This window comes from Pithys albifrons, chromosome 18, assembly GCF_047495875.1.
Source record: "Pithys albifrons albifrons isolate INPA30051 chromosome 18, PitAlb_v1, whole genome shotgun sequence".
Taxonomy (NCBI): Eukaryota; Metazoa; Chordata; class Aves; order Passeriformes; family Thamnophilidae; genus Pithys; species Pithys albifrons.
In genome coordinates, this window is record NC_092475.1 from 1,721,105 (window position 1) to 1,735,270 (window position 14,166).

Genomic DNA, 14,166 nt, shown 5'->3' on the forward strand with positions numbered 1-14,166 from the left:
TGTTGGTCTGCTCCCCATGGCTCTGTCTCCTTCTGTGCCAACTCACCCTCTCACAGGGTAATTTGGGGTTCCCAGGGGTATGTGGGATTCCCAGTGGCCCAGCATTCAGTTCCCACCCTGAGCGCGGGTCCCCATGGCTGGAGGAGGGTTCAGCCTCATCAGTCAGAGAGGGCTGGGTGTCCCTGGGAGCAGTGTGAGCATGTGCACATATGTGCACGTATGTGCATGTGCACACACAGCTCCACCCGTGTGTGTGCCTTGAGGCCAATCCCAGCAGCACCTCCAACTCCATTCACCCAGAGGAAAGGGGCTGGCAGGGGACACCGGGGGCACAGGGGAGGGAGGGGACCAGGGTCACTAATCTGGTCCCGCAGAAGGGCCCGGGGGAGGGGGGGCACAGGGTCACGTGCCGCTTGCGTCACATGTCCCCCCCCCCCTTCGCCTGCAGCTGTTGCCACGGCAACAAGAGGAACCCGGAGCATCCCCGGGTACCACCGGCCCCTCCCACCACCCCGACTCTGCTGGGGACCGGGTTAGCCCCGGGGGATGGAGAGGTGCAGAGGGTGCCCGTGCCACAGTGATCCCCCAAGTCTGCAGGCTGCACCCACCCGCCCTGGGCGGTGCCTCGAATGCACCGATTCTCCGGCATGAGGTCACTTCAGCCCCTGGCTGTGGGATCCAGCTCCTGCCCAGGGACACGGCTGGGAGCAGAGGGCATTGTAGGGCTGCTGTGGCCAGTCACAGCTCACTGCCCCCTCATTGCCCTCCTGACCAAGCCCAAGCTCAGGACCACGTGGGGCCAGGAGTCCAGTGCCCGGTGTCCAGCATGGGCACCTGCACACGCTGCCATCAGCCTGGCTGTCACTCACATGTCAGTGGCCTCTTGGCTATCCCCAAGGTGCCTCGTCACCACTCCTCCTGCTCCCCTGATGCCCAAAGGATGTCCCTCCCAAAGGGTACTGAGCACTATTAAGAAATTTGCTCCCAGAGAAGCCGCAGGGAACTAAAAATAACCCCCCTGTCCACCAGCCTTGAGTCATCCAGCCAGGCCGGTCCCAGCGCAGTGAAAGCGGCTGCGTCACCCCCTTCAGCAGAGCGTGTCCTGGGAAGTGGGCACCGTGCCTGGGATCTCCTCCCACAGCCAGGCACCATGCCCGGGGTGCAGGAGGGCCAGGGGGTCAAGTTATTTACAGCCCCACGCTGCTGACGGTGGGGGGACACCCTGGAGAGCCGGTGGCACACACAAGGCCTGGCAATGGCCCAGAGATGGGCGGATGGAACAACAGTGACCGGGGCACAAACACGCCCTTTGGCTCCTCTCCTGCTCCTCTTCCCACGGTGCTGCCGGGTGTGAGGCCACGCAGAGCTGGCCTGGCTGCCACGGGGAAGGTGCCAGCTCTGGGCCACAGGGTGCCATGAGAGTGGATCTGGCAGCCCTGGCCTGGGGGAGGGCAGGAAGTGTGTTTAGTAACTGTTTATTTTACAGTTTCAAGGTTTGTAGAAATCTGCATTTACAGGGGGTGTGTAAGTCTTTGTACAGAGTTCACTGAAGCACCCGCAGCAACCGCCTCCTCCCAGACTCTTCCTCCCCCAGGGATAACACAAGAACTAAAGTGCATCATGGCCAGGGAGTGGAGGGGCTGCAGGGGCTCCCCCTGGAGGGTCCAGCCATGCCCTCCTTTGGGGTGTGCACAGAGGGGTCCTGGCCCTCTGACAGCACCCCTAGGTCACCACACTCTCCTGCACCACTGGTTTCTAAAGTGCCAAGTGACCCAGCCCTCCATCCTGCCCTGGTGCTCTGGGGGTGCTGAGGCGCCAGGAATGGGCTCTGCCTTCAGCCACACCGGGAGGAGCCCCATGAGCAGCCCTGGCTCTCTCCATGGGCACTGGCACCTGCAAGGAGAGGGAACAGGTCTTGCTGCCCTGCCTGGACAAGGGCAGATTCACACACTCCAGATTTCACCAGCAGAGAACTGCAAGTTCTGCAAGAGAACTCCTGCTCTGAGCCTCATGGGAACACAAGCCAGGAATGACAACTGCCCACCTGCCCTCTGGCCAGAAAGGCACAGCCCCTCCGTGAGCGAGGGCCCACAGGGCAAACCAGAACACACCCGGGGCAGTTATGGACCAACAGGCAGTGGGATGGAACAGAGGGTGCTGAGTTTTGCAGGGTATGAGTTTTCTTGTCTATCTCAAAATCCTTAACTCTTTAACACCTTCTTTTCAGGTGTGCCCTGGGCATGGCACAGATGGTTTTGGGCACAACAGAGCAATGATGGGGAAGTGGGAGGGAGCTGTGAGGGGTAAGGACACTTGAGGGAGGTTTAGCAGCTTGGGGAGAGGTAGAGGCATAGTGTCTATTGGCTTTGTCTCAGAGGGACACCGAGTTGTCTAGAAGGATTTGCTGCTTAGCTTGGAGGGCAGGGAGTGCTGGGACTGCCAATGGGGCTGTGATGCTGAAGCCTGATCAGCTTGTGGGGGAGGTTCATGAGACATTTCCTACTGCAATGGCTTCCGTCCTTTGCAAAGTATTTCCCAAGGTGGAAAAAGCCTTTCTCCATGTTAGTGCCCACCTCTAGAGCTGTTAAAAAAGTCTGCAATGCGTGTCCACAGTACAACTAAGACTCACTTGTGGTGATGTGACCTGGCATAAGACAACACACAGCTCTGGCAGGGCGAGCACACTCATGTCTCACCTCACTGACCCCATGTATGATCACGATACTGCCAGTGCAGGAGAGGCAGCACCAGAGACCTGAGCTGAGGTGAGCTAAGGTCTGCTCCTGTTTCCTGCCCTCCTCTCCCAGAAACAGATTAGGCTGCAAAGATGAGAAAGCAAAAAGAGCCAGGGAGTGTTACACAGTGGGGGAAGCTCATGGCATGGTGCTGATGGGGGTGTGTGAAAGGTTTGGCTCTACTCAGAGGGTGCCTACAGGACAGGGAAAGGCTGGAGCACCAGCAAAGCTGAAGGCAGATTGCAGAGTACAGTGGAGCAATGAGGAGCCAAAGGGCTGCCCTGTTCATCAGCAGTGCAACAGCCCATCACCCCACACACAAACACACCCAGGACAAACCCTGCTGGGACTCTCTTCCAGGCGAGGATCTGCTCTCACTCCCACCAATTTTCCCCAGTGGAGAATGCAGGGTCATTTCGGCACAGCCCACACATGACTCTCCCTTTGTACAGTCACCTGAGCACAGCCTGAACAGCCAGACTGCCCAGACCTCCAGTTCCTCACGGGATGGCAGCAGAGCCTGTCTGCTCCCCCCTGCATGGGAAGAGGGGAACAAGGTGAGCACGGTGTGGGGAACTGTCCTGCTGGGCTGGTTCCCTCAGTTGCTGTCACAAAGGCCAAAAGCGTCACTGGACGCAGCAAGAATAAAAAATAATCTTCAGACAGGTCACTTCCAGACATGTCCTTCATCAAACATCAGCCCTTCCCTCCAGGAAAGGATGCAGTGACAGGGAAGGCCCTTCCTCTGGCTTCAGGGGAAAATCTGCAGTTCAAACTTGGGTGCCCACTCCAGTGCACTCTTCACCACGGCCAGGGCAGCTGCTCCCAGTGCCACCGTCAGCCCCATCACTGCCAGCTTGACAAAGCGGTTGGTCCGCGGCTTTGTCAAGATGGACTTTGTCCGCTCCTCCCCTCGGAGCCGCTCCTCCCCCCGGGGCCGCTCCCGGAACCGCTGCCGCAACACAGTGTCTGGTCTCTGCTGCACTGAGGCCAACTCAAAGTCCTTAAAAGTGGAAGCCGCAGTTCTGCAAGAGAAGGAACAGGTCAAGGAGTGTCCCCCACCTCTGGCCAGGGAGGAGGATCTCCATGAGGAAGCAATATGTGGCAAGGGGATGTTGGGAACACGTGGGCTGCCTGGCACTCACCGTTCTGCCTGCTGCTGAGCTGCCTCCTTGGCGAGTTCAGATGGTGGGAACTGGACAAAAAGGTCCCCAGCTTTGCTGATCAGAGACTCGTAAGGAAGGTCCTGTGGGATCTGGGACAGGAGGTGGTGGACAGAGGCCATGTCACACTCGCACTCCAGAACTTCCTGCTGCCTGTGCAGCACGATCTGCAGAGAGGAGTGAGGACACATGAGGAAATGGGGACAACTCCTTGGCACAGGCTGTTTCAGAGCCAAAAGAGAAAAGCATTTCACTTCCAGACCTTCTTCAAGAGGACACGCTGCAGTGAAGCATTCACTGCCTGGGAAGAGAAATGCCAAACCCTTCCTGAGATTCTGAGGCCATGGAAAGCCTTTTTCAGGGTAGGTAGGTCTGCTACAGAGCAGAACCTGCTACTGGCAGGTCAGAGCTCAGGCAGAACCTCAGCAGGGCTTCACTCCACGACCTGCCCTCAAACAGAGATTTGTTTGGATCCCCCACAGGAGGATGACAAGATGGCCACAGTGCAGGGATGTCCCCAGCCAGCCAGGCACCCTCAGCATGTGCCCAGAAGCAGGACCAGCACATGAAAGCAAATTAAAACACTGCCACCCTGGCTCCACGGCACTGAATTGGCACAGTCTGTACATCTGGACATCTCCAGGCTGCTCCAAGTTCCCCTGGATCCCACCTGCCTTTTGCCATCACCAAGGACATCACTGGCAGGGTGCGGCCTGGGGACAGCACCAGCACTGGGTTTGCCAGGCCCCCTCTGCAGCCCCAAACTCCCACCACCTCAGAATGGCAGAGTTAATCCCTGACCATTCCAACAATACCTACCACAGCAGCAAAGTAAATGGGCATCAGTGGGTGGCAAGCCAGGAAAAAGTCATATAATCGCACGACGTGCCGGAAGTCGGACAAAACGTGGCCAAACCAGGTGATCAGCCAGCTGAGAGCAAAGATGGTTCCCACCTCCGCACTGCAGGGACAAAGGGCCTCAGGTCAGCCTGGAAACAGGGATGAAAAGCTCCCGGGTCACCCCTGAGCCACAGCACCGTGTCTGGGAGGGGACATGGAGCTGGTTGTCAGCAGAGCACTGAGCTCAGCCCAGAGCTGCACCTCTGACACAAGCCCCAGGCAAAGTGTTGCCATGACCTGTTACATCCAGGGGGGGCCACAGCAGAGGCCACAGGCTGTTTTCAGGGGACCCTGAATGTGTGATTTATCACAGCACTGTCTGGCTTGCTGGCCTGAGGGCACCTGCAGCACAGCCAGCTTTTGGGTTCCTTTCCACCCTAAGGGCTTATTAATTCTGGGACTTTGTAATCAGGCTGGGTAGTCAAAGACATCCTGGCTGTGAAACATAACAGGGACATCCGTCCAAAAAGGGCTCTGGACTGACTTCCCACTCACCTTCCTGCTTCTGCTTTGTTCTGCCCAGACCACACTTGGGTGACTCTAATGGAAAACCTGGGAATTATCTCCAAAAGTAGCAAAGTACACCAAGGTCCCACCAGCCACACAAGTGGGCATGTGAAGTGGTTGTGGCACTTTGTACAACACTCTCCCCAAACTCCTCAGCCTTTCCAATACGGACTGCAGACCAGTGGGGTGAAGATGGCACCACGTAAAACCCCTCCAAACAGGCAGCACAGGTTTGTGTCTGCTTGAAAATGAAGTGCCACATGGCTGTGGAGTGTCACCATCAGCTGTGGGACAGCTGTTGACTCCCTGAGGAAGCCACTGTGGTGCTGGAGATGTGCTGGCACAGACAGTCCCGTGAACAGACACCCAAAACTGGCAGGGGAGAGCCAGGAGGCTCTGAGGGAACATTGCATACCTCTGCATGAAGTCATGCACCTCAGGGTTCACCTGGTCTATGATGGGCATCAGGTAATTTAAAATGTGCTTGGTATTATCCATCGTTGGGTCCATAAAATCCCTGTGGAAAGATTTAAAATGAGCTTTGTCAAGCAACCACGTCAGGGAGCTCTCCCTCCAGGGAGGCAGCAGAAGGTAAATAAACGTATGAGCAATAAACAGCCTTGCTGGCAAGGTGGCCCACGGCCCCAAGGAATCCTGTCTCTTTGGGACAGCCTCCTTCCTGCTTTTCTGGGACACACAGGGCTGACTTGCACAGAGAACCTTGACCATCACACTGCTGTCAGCTGACAATTCTTACTCTGCTGCAGTACACACACGAACTGCAAAGCCTTTCCAGCACCCAAAACCAGACTCCATGCCTGGGAGAAGAAGGAGAATCCCTCCAAACCACACTCCTCTCAGCTGGAAGCTTGCTCTCATCAGTGCATAAACAGCAGAGACACTTGATGTGGGGTACAGGACAGAGGTGACACAGCCCACACTGCCCAGGGCTGTGCAAGGACCAGTGGGAGGCACAGCCCGCAGGGCCTGGAGAGGCCCTGACAGTCACAGAACTCCATGAATAATGCATGTGCCTTGGCTTTTCCAACTCCAAGAGATGCTACAAATTAACTGACAGCCTTCAATTATCCCTTCCCCAGGGCACAGCTCCCTGCAAAGCCAAGTGCTGTGGTGTGGTCAGGCTGCTCTCCCAGCACCCCTCTGGGTACAGGCATGACAAGAAGCTGCTTTAACCCAAGGCTCTGCCTTCCCAGCTCCCCTTCCAGGCCAGCTCCACCTGCAGTGTCCCCACAGCCTGGGGACACACAGGTGGCTCCTCTCCTCTCACTGAGTACCTGAGATGATGCGTTGAGAGCTTTTCCACCAGTGCCGTGGCCAGCCTGTCCCCCACCACCAGCAGGAAGGTGACCACGATGTCATGGTAACCCTGGTAGTAGTGCAGCTGGGGGTTGCGCTTCAGGACGTGGAGGATGATATCGATGAGCTCCTCCTGCAATCCTTCCCTCTGCTCATCTGGCATCCCTGTGGGGACAGAGAGGGGACAGCTGTGCCACCTACCAGTGCCTGCTGTGGGAACAAGGGTGGCTGCGCCGGGCAAGGAGAGCACCTGTGCATTTACCAACCCACCTGATCCTGAGGGATGTGTTGCACAGAGAGGGCAGTAAAACTGGCAGACAAAAACATCCAAAGCTCTAATCCTGCCTCCCAAAACCTTGCTGGCCCAGGGGAAGCCAGCCCAGTGTTAAGGTGTTTAATCTTCAGAGCTGCAAAGCCCCTGTATGCAAAGAAGCTGACGTGGAGCACAGAAGCAGATTTTACTGATATCTGTACAGAGTAAATTGTGCTGCTCATCCAGCACTGCTCAGGATATTTTAATGATTTTTGATTCCCAGGAGTTCTAGAAGAAGATTCAACAGGACCCATTTTCACAGAAACTGTGCCAACTGCATCAGACTGCGAGGCCTCCACCGGCACAACTTTCTACCGGCCCCCTGCTAAGAACATGTGTTTGGGGACAGGATGTCACAGGGAAAAACATTGTTCCTGCCCTGCACAGCTGCAGCCAACTTCTGACAGTCCATGTCAACAGATACAATGCCCAAAGGCCAAGCAGAGAGTCCCAGTGGAGATCCTGCAATGACAAAGTTCTCCTTTTCCTCTGCTTCACTGATGTGGCTAAAAATAGGCAGGAGGCTGCCATTCAAGGGCAAAAAAACCTGTAGGAGCAGAGCCTTCAGGAGTCAGGCCTGCATGCAGCATCCACACTCACAGAGATTCACAGTGAATCAACTGCTTACACAAAATAAGAGAGGCAGAAGGGGGAAGCAGATTCTGGCCAGAAATAATGACTGCTCTGCACAGAAAGGTGCTGGATTCAATGTTTTATAACTAACACAGAAAGGGACCAACCTCCCATCAGGACTAAACAACTGCACAACCATTTTGCTTCTAAATGTTCTATTAAATTTGGTGCAAGAACCTGATTTTCAGACTGTTTTACACCAGGAATTGTTCTAAGCAATAACAAATCTGCCTTCCCTGCCCTGGAGCTAGACCATGGACAAAATAAACTGAAGCAAACTGCATGTTTCTCAAGCTCTCCATCTGTCCTAATTTCAGCTGGTGAGGGGACAGGACCCATGCAGGATCCACACAGGATCTGGCCTCTCTGTGCTGCAACTGTCCAACAGTAGCAGCTCGTTGGCAGAGGGGCTCAGCAGGGCAGGGGAAGCAGAACACTGGAAAAGCCACATCAAAACCCATCTGTGCAGAGGCAGCTGAAGGGAACTGACGGCTGCAGAAGGGCCCCACTGCAAGAAGCAGCTGCTGTGAGCTCACAAGGGAAAGACTTCCTAGAAGTCAGGCTTTAGGAGCAATGGAGCATCACCCTCTGCAGCCTCCCAGGGAAGCCTGAGCCAGGAGGAGCCCCACAGCACTGACCTTGCCCCCACAGAGTGGGGAGAGCAGAATCCCCCCTCACCTGGCGGGAAGCGGCGCAGGGATCGCCGCACGTCCAGGAGCACTTGCTGGTAATCCTTATTGTCCTCTCGCAGCTCCTTCCCTGCTGAGAACAACAGGAATAGGATTAACACTGAGCAGTGCAAAGGACCTGGGAAGAGAGGGGGGTGAGGGATCCAGGAGGATCCCTGCTGAAGTAGGAGGATGGGGCTGCACACACTTCCCCCAACACACTGCACGTCCCCTTTTCCATGTCACACACCAGCCCCGTCCCTGCTTGCACTGCCACACACTCTGACACCAGGAGCAAACGAGACAATTATTTCTTTAAGCAACACACGTTAAAATGCTTAAACTGACAGCACTCCCAGCATTCCTGGGAACATCTCTGCTCCACAGTTTTGCTGTGCAATTCAAAGCATACTCAGCAGCAGGACGGGAAATGCGCTGTGGAAACCACAAAGAATAATTTGTTAAATAGAGACAATTCAGAAGAAAACCCCACCCAGGGGTAGATAAGACAGTTATAACAGAAAAGTTCAGTGAGCCAGCAAATGCTTTGCAATCATGTGAAGTTAAATGTTGTCTTCCAGCAGCTCTGGTCACCTCACATCACCCCTAATGTCACCTGGCTCTTGGCTGAGATGAAGGTACACTTCTAACCACCCACAGATGCAGGAACAAGAACAAAATCTGTCCTGGGGGCAGCAACTGTAAAAGCTACAGGAGCTCCTGCATTGCTAAGGTTTAAAAACCACGTGGGTATTTCATTGGGAAGGTCATTTTCCCTGCATCTGCTCAGAGCAAACACCACATGTGCTTTACACAACAAACTGCTTCCTGGGAGAGACACCTCGGGAGGATTTTGGCCAAGCTCAGCCACCTCTCCATGGGAGCAACACAAAGTATTAGAGCCAGGTGGGGTTGGTCTCTTCTCCCAGGCACTCAGCAATAGGACAAGGGGGCACGATGGGCTCAAGCTCTGCCAGGGGAAATTGAAGTTGGAGATCAGAAAAAAATTCTTTGCAGAGAGAGTGCTCAGGGATTGGAATGGGCTGCCCAGAGAGGGGGTGGATTCCCCATCCCTGGAGGTTTTTAAACGGAGATTGGCCGTGGCACTGAGTGCCATGATCTGGTAAAGGGACTGGAGTTGGACCAGGGGTTGGACTTGATGATCTGGGAGGCCTTTTCCACTCAATCCATTCTGTGATTCTATGAAAGTAAGTCTGATTTTTCTGCTGCAGGTGAACTCACACACACCAGCTAATGCTCAGGGTCATGCTGACCACATCCACAGTGAACTGATTTCCACTGTTGTCACCAAAGGTAACAACAAATGTTGGTTATAGGAAGTCATATATTTCCAAGCCTGCTGTTTACATACAACACTTTGTTCATGCTGCAGTGAGGGCCCTTTTCCCATGAGCTCACTGGGAAACACACCAGCACACACAGGGAGAAGGCAGGTCAGAAAGCAAGTCCTTCCTCTAGTGACAAAGGTCACTGGGCCGTTCTTCCCAAGCACCCCAGGGTGTTCCGTACCTGGGAGAGGGGGCAGGTCGTCTGTGTTGACGCTGAGCAGCTTTGGCCACACTTTGCAGCGGATCTCGTCGGTGAGGAGCCCCCCCTCGCTGATCGCCATGCGCCTCAGCGCCGCCACGTCGATGGGGTCGCTGTTCAGGGCCCGGTAAATCTCTGCCACTTTCCTTTTCTTCTTAGCATCGAAGTCTGCAGGAAGGTCACAGAGATGTGAAGGGACAGGCAATGCCTGTGCAAGGCGCAGGAGAGCAGCAGCCACTCACAGTGATGTCACACACACAAGGGAGATGACACAGGACAGCTGTCATTGTCACATGTCCTGCTGGGGCAGGGATGACCCCAGTGATGACCCTCCAGCTGAGTGTCCCCATCTCTGCAGGCTCAGCACTGGGGGCACCTCACAGCTCGCAGGGCACTTCCCTGCTCAACTCTCAACCCCGGGGGTCCCACTGTGGGAGGGACACGCTGCTCCCCCTGACACGGGAGCCACCACCACTGCCCAAACACCCTTATGGCTCCCACCCTCCCCAGTGGATCACGGCTCCAGACAGGACCACAACAGCTCTGCAAAGACATCCTGCAACTGTTTGCTTTCCAAAGCAGCTGCCCCCTCAGATGACAAGTGTTTCCTAAGACCAGGGCTTAGAAAGATTAGCAAAGTGCTCCCAAAACTGTGTTCCTGCTGACTCCTGGGTGTAGCCTGAGCATTTCCACTGACAGCAACAGACACAAGAAGGGACACTGATATACCAGAGTTAACGGTCACGAGCATGTTGACTTTCAACAAACACAACTCTGCCCAGCTACCTGTGCACACAGCTTAGCCAGGAGGAAACAATTCCCACCGTTTTGAGGGGCATGGAATCTCGGGGCAGGGAGGGGGAAGGGGGTAGCACACAAAGCACACGGTGCTCGGGATAGACACACTTACAGGACAGGAAAGCGCTGCCCAGGGAGCGGAGGAGGGACACTATTTCACACCACATGGTGGAATTTATCACCGCTGCCTCATGTGAGGAAGGAGGGAGGGGGCCCAGAGCCACCTGATATCGCACGCCGGAGGAGTTCCCAGCAAGGAGGCTTTGCTGAGCAGCTGCGGGGCTGGAGCACAGGATGAAGCCACAAACGCTGCCTTTCCCGAAAGGCTTTTCCCACAGATGCAATGATTCTTAAGATCCAAACGCGATTCGTTTGGTAAGGGACGTGTCCAAAGAGCACTTGGGGTGGGAGGAATTAAAAGGATTCCGATGGAGAAACAGCTGTTTCCCAAGGCCGCTCCCTCCCGGCGATGGCTCCTCTGCCCACGTGGCACCCGGCACTGCCCCGGCCCCTCTCCCTGCGCGATCCCGGCTGGAAGTGCCGCTCTCCGCGGGCTCCGGAGGGAGCCGGCGGCTCGCCAGGCTGCCCATACACACGGACGATAAGTAGGTCGAGCAGTGGATGCTGTTCCTTCTCAAAGACCCTTTTTTAAACACTTCTTGGATCAAAACAAGCTGTAACAGCCCACGACAGAGCTCCACCTCCCTCCGAGTTCCAAGTTCCTGGTAACACCGAGTCTCCTATCGCTCACCCAGCAACTACAGTTCCTTTTATTTCCTTCCCCGCCCCTTGTGCAAGCGGAGTTATTTGCACAACAGAAGCCAGCTCGGCTCGGCCGGTTCCCTATTCCCAGCCAGTTCCCTGCCACACGCACACACTGGGCTGTCACATTCCGATGCCTCGGGAAGGAGGAGACAAAGCCCGTGGGAGAAAAAAACTCCTGTTCACACACAAAGAACTTGTGGAGTAGTGGGAAAGAAGGGGCACATCATGCGGGCTCCTCTAAGACTCGCTGATAAATACCCCAACATTGACACTTTTCAAAGGCAGAACAGCTGCAAGTATGACAGAAATCAGCGTATTTCAAAAGATGTTTTCTGCAGCCACAAGACCTTAACTCGCAGGTTCACACTGGGAGGGAGAGACACAACCCCAGCTGGGGGTGCGGGGGCTTCACTGCCCCGAAGCTCGGACTGGCCGGTCTCCAACGCGGGTGGGTCTGTCGGTGCTGCTGCAGCCAAAGGCAGCGCGGGGGGCAGCGCTGCAGACACCGGGCACCGGCACACGGCCCCGCCAGCCCCGCCGCTGCCGCAGAGCCCCCGGTACCCGCCGGCAGCGCCCGGAGACAGACCCGGCTGGGCTCAGGCAGCGCCAGCCCGGCCATCCACCCGAGCCACCCAGCCCTGCCGGTACCACGGGGGGACACCGCCGCTCCCCCGGGACACTGCGGGTTCCCCAGACACTGCCGGTTCCCCGGGACACCGCCGGTGCCGCCGCTCTCCCGGGGGGGGACACTGCCGGTATCCCGGTCCCCCGCCGGTCCTGCCGGTTCCCCGGGACACCGCCACTCCCCCGGGACACCGCCGCTCCTCCGGACACTGCCGGTATCCCAGGGGGACACCGCCGCTGCCCCGGATACTGCCACTCCCCCGGGGGGACACCACCGGTTTCCCGGACACTGCCGGTATCCCGGTCCCCGCCGTTCCCGCAGACACTGCCGGTATCCCGGTCCCCCGGGGGGACACTGCCGGTATCCCGGTCCCCGCCGCTCCCATAGGGGAACGCTGCCGGTTCCCCGGTCCCCGTAGCTCCCCCGGACACTGCCGGTTCCCCGGTCCCAGCCGGTATCCCGGTCCCAGCCGGTTCCCCGGGGGGACACTGCCGGTATCCCGGTCCCAGCCGGTATCCCGGTCCCCGCCGCTCCCATAGGGGAACGCTGCCGGTTCCCCGGTCCCCGCCGCTCCCCCGGACACTGCCGGTTCCCCGATCCCAGCCGGTATCCCGGTCCCCGCCGCTCCCCCGGACACTGCCGGTTCCCCGGTCCCCACTCCGAGCGCAGCGCCAGCGCCGGTCCCGCCCCGCCGCCAGGGGGCGCCGGCGCTCCGGCAGGGGCCGCTCCAGCCCCCGCCCCTCGGTGGAACCGCCGCCCCCCGCCCGCCCGCCGGGCCCAGTCCGTACCGTGTCCGCCCTCGCCGTTGCGCGGCGGGCTCTGCCGGGCCATGTCGCCGGGCGCTGCGGCGCATTCCGGGCCGCACACGGGGCCGGGCCGGGCCGGGGCTCCGCGCTCCCCCCGCCCCCTGCCCGCCGGCGCGCGGGCCGCACGTCACGGGGCCGCACTGCGCAGGCGCGGCGCCTCCAGGCGGGGCCGCGCGGGCGGGGTGCGAGGCCGCGCATGCGCAGGCGGAAGAGCGCGGGCAGCACGTGCCGCCCCCGCGGGTCGTTGGAGACAAACCCCAAAACTAAGAAACAAACTAAAAAAACCCCACAAATATGCGCGGCACGGATTAGTCCCAGCGCTGTCCGGGGTGGGTAACACAGCCACAGTGCTGCGGCACCCGGGGGCTGCTGGTGCTTCATAAATAACAGCTGTAAACCCCCCAGTTATCTGGGGACACACACAAAGTGTGAGAAGGACCCCCCAGCACTCCATGGAAGGGCTTGTCACGTCCAGAAAGCTCCTGGCACACACACAGAGGCTCCTGTGCTCCTCTCTGCAAGGGCTGACAGGCACTGGCACCCTGAGCCCCTTGCAGGGTCCTCTTCCATCCGCCTCATCCCAGTGCAACCCTCCCTGGCGTGGAATAACAAAAGCACTGGGGGAAATGTCCTGTGCAGGTCAGAGCCTGGCACAAACAAGCTGTATTTGTTCACAGTGGGTGCTTTTATGGTACAGCACACTGAGGTAACAGTCAACACGGTCCAACTTCCACATAATTTTAGGATGTAAAAGTTAAGTACAATGTATTTCCACTGGATGAAGTCAGGGAGGGAAAAGCTACCCTGGTGTACATGAAAAACCTCATCTCCCTGCCAGGAATCCTCACAGGAAGGGGCTGTGCTCTGTCCCAGGAGTGGGTTTAATCCAGCCCACGTGCTCCATCCTAAAATTAACAAAGCAATGTGGAAATAAGTGGCCATGACCCCGAAAGAACAGAGGAGGGACAGGTGCTGGGGACAAGCAGGAGCTGCAGGACAAGGCATCAGCACATGCTGAGGAATGGGAAGAGCCCTCAATGCCCAGGACAACAACTCCTGCAATGGCTTTGGGATGGGAGGTGACCCAGAGGAATTGGTGACAGTGTCCCTGCAGCCACGAGTGTTGGGTGACTTAAAGCCACTGAAATCCAGTGAATGGCAACACACACAAACCCCCCTGAGAATTGGTTCACCATCTCAATTCCCCACCATCAGAGCTGAGACAGAAGAGGAGGTTTTTCTGGTTTTATGGCAAAAGATCCTTTGGCTTGTGGTATCTGTGTAAGGCTCCTCTGCTCTGTTCCCCACGTGTGACAGGGGCTGCCACCACTCCTGTGTCACTGTTCCACCACCCAGGGAGGCCTCTACACAGGGAACTTAAACCTAAC

General features: G+C 57.2%; 1 protein-coding gene across 4 annotated transcripts; it reads right to left on the minus strand.

Annotated features, from left to right (window-relative positions):
• Positions 1 to 1,459: 1,459 nt before the first annotated feature.
• TBC1D20 (TBC1 domain family member 20) lies at positions 1,460 to 12,908 on the minus strand. 4 transcript variants are annotated; one of them, XM_071573051.1, is made up of 8 exons: positions 12,761 to 12,908; positions 9,767 to 9,952; positions 8,247 to 8,327; positions 6,601 to 6,787; positions 5,721 to 5,822; positions 4,718 to 4,859; positions 3,881 to 4,065; positions 1,460 to 3,760 (listed from the first exon to the last, which is right to left on the minus strand). In XM_071573051.1, the coding sequence occupies exons 1-8, from the start codon at positions 12,801 to 12,803 to the stop codon at positions 3,487 to 3,489; spliced, it is 1,200 nt and encodes a 399-aa protein (XP_071429152.1). In that variant the 5' UTR covers positions 12,804 to 12,908; the 3' UTR covers positions 1,460 to 3,486. The 4 variants fall into 4 exon arrangements, with proteins under 4 accessions (XP_071429152.1, XP_071429151.1, XP_071429149.1 ...); XM_071573050.1 differs by having other exon boundaries at positions 8,247 to 8,330; XM_071573048.1 differs by lacking the exon at positions 12,761 to 12,908 and adding an exon at positions 10,695 to 11,879 and having other exon boundaries at positions 8,247 to 8,330.
• Between the last annotated feature and the right edge of the window lie 1,258 nt (positions 12,909 to 14,166).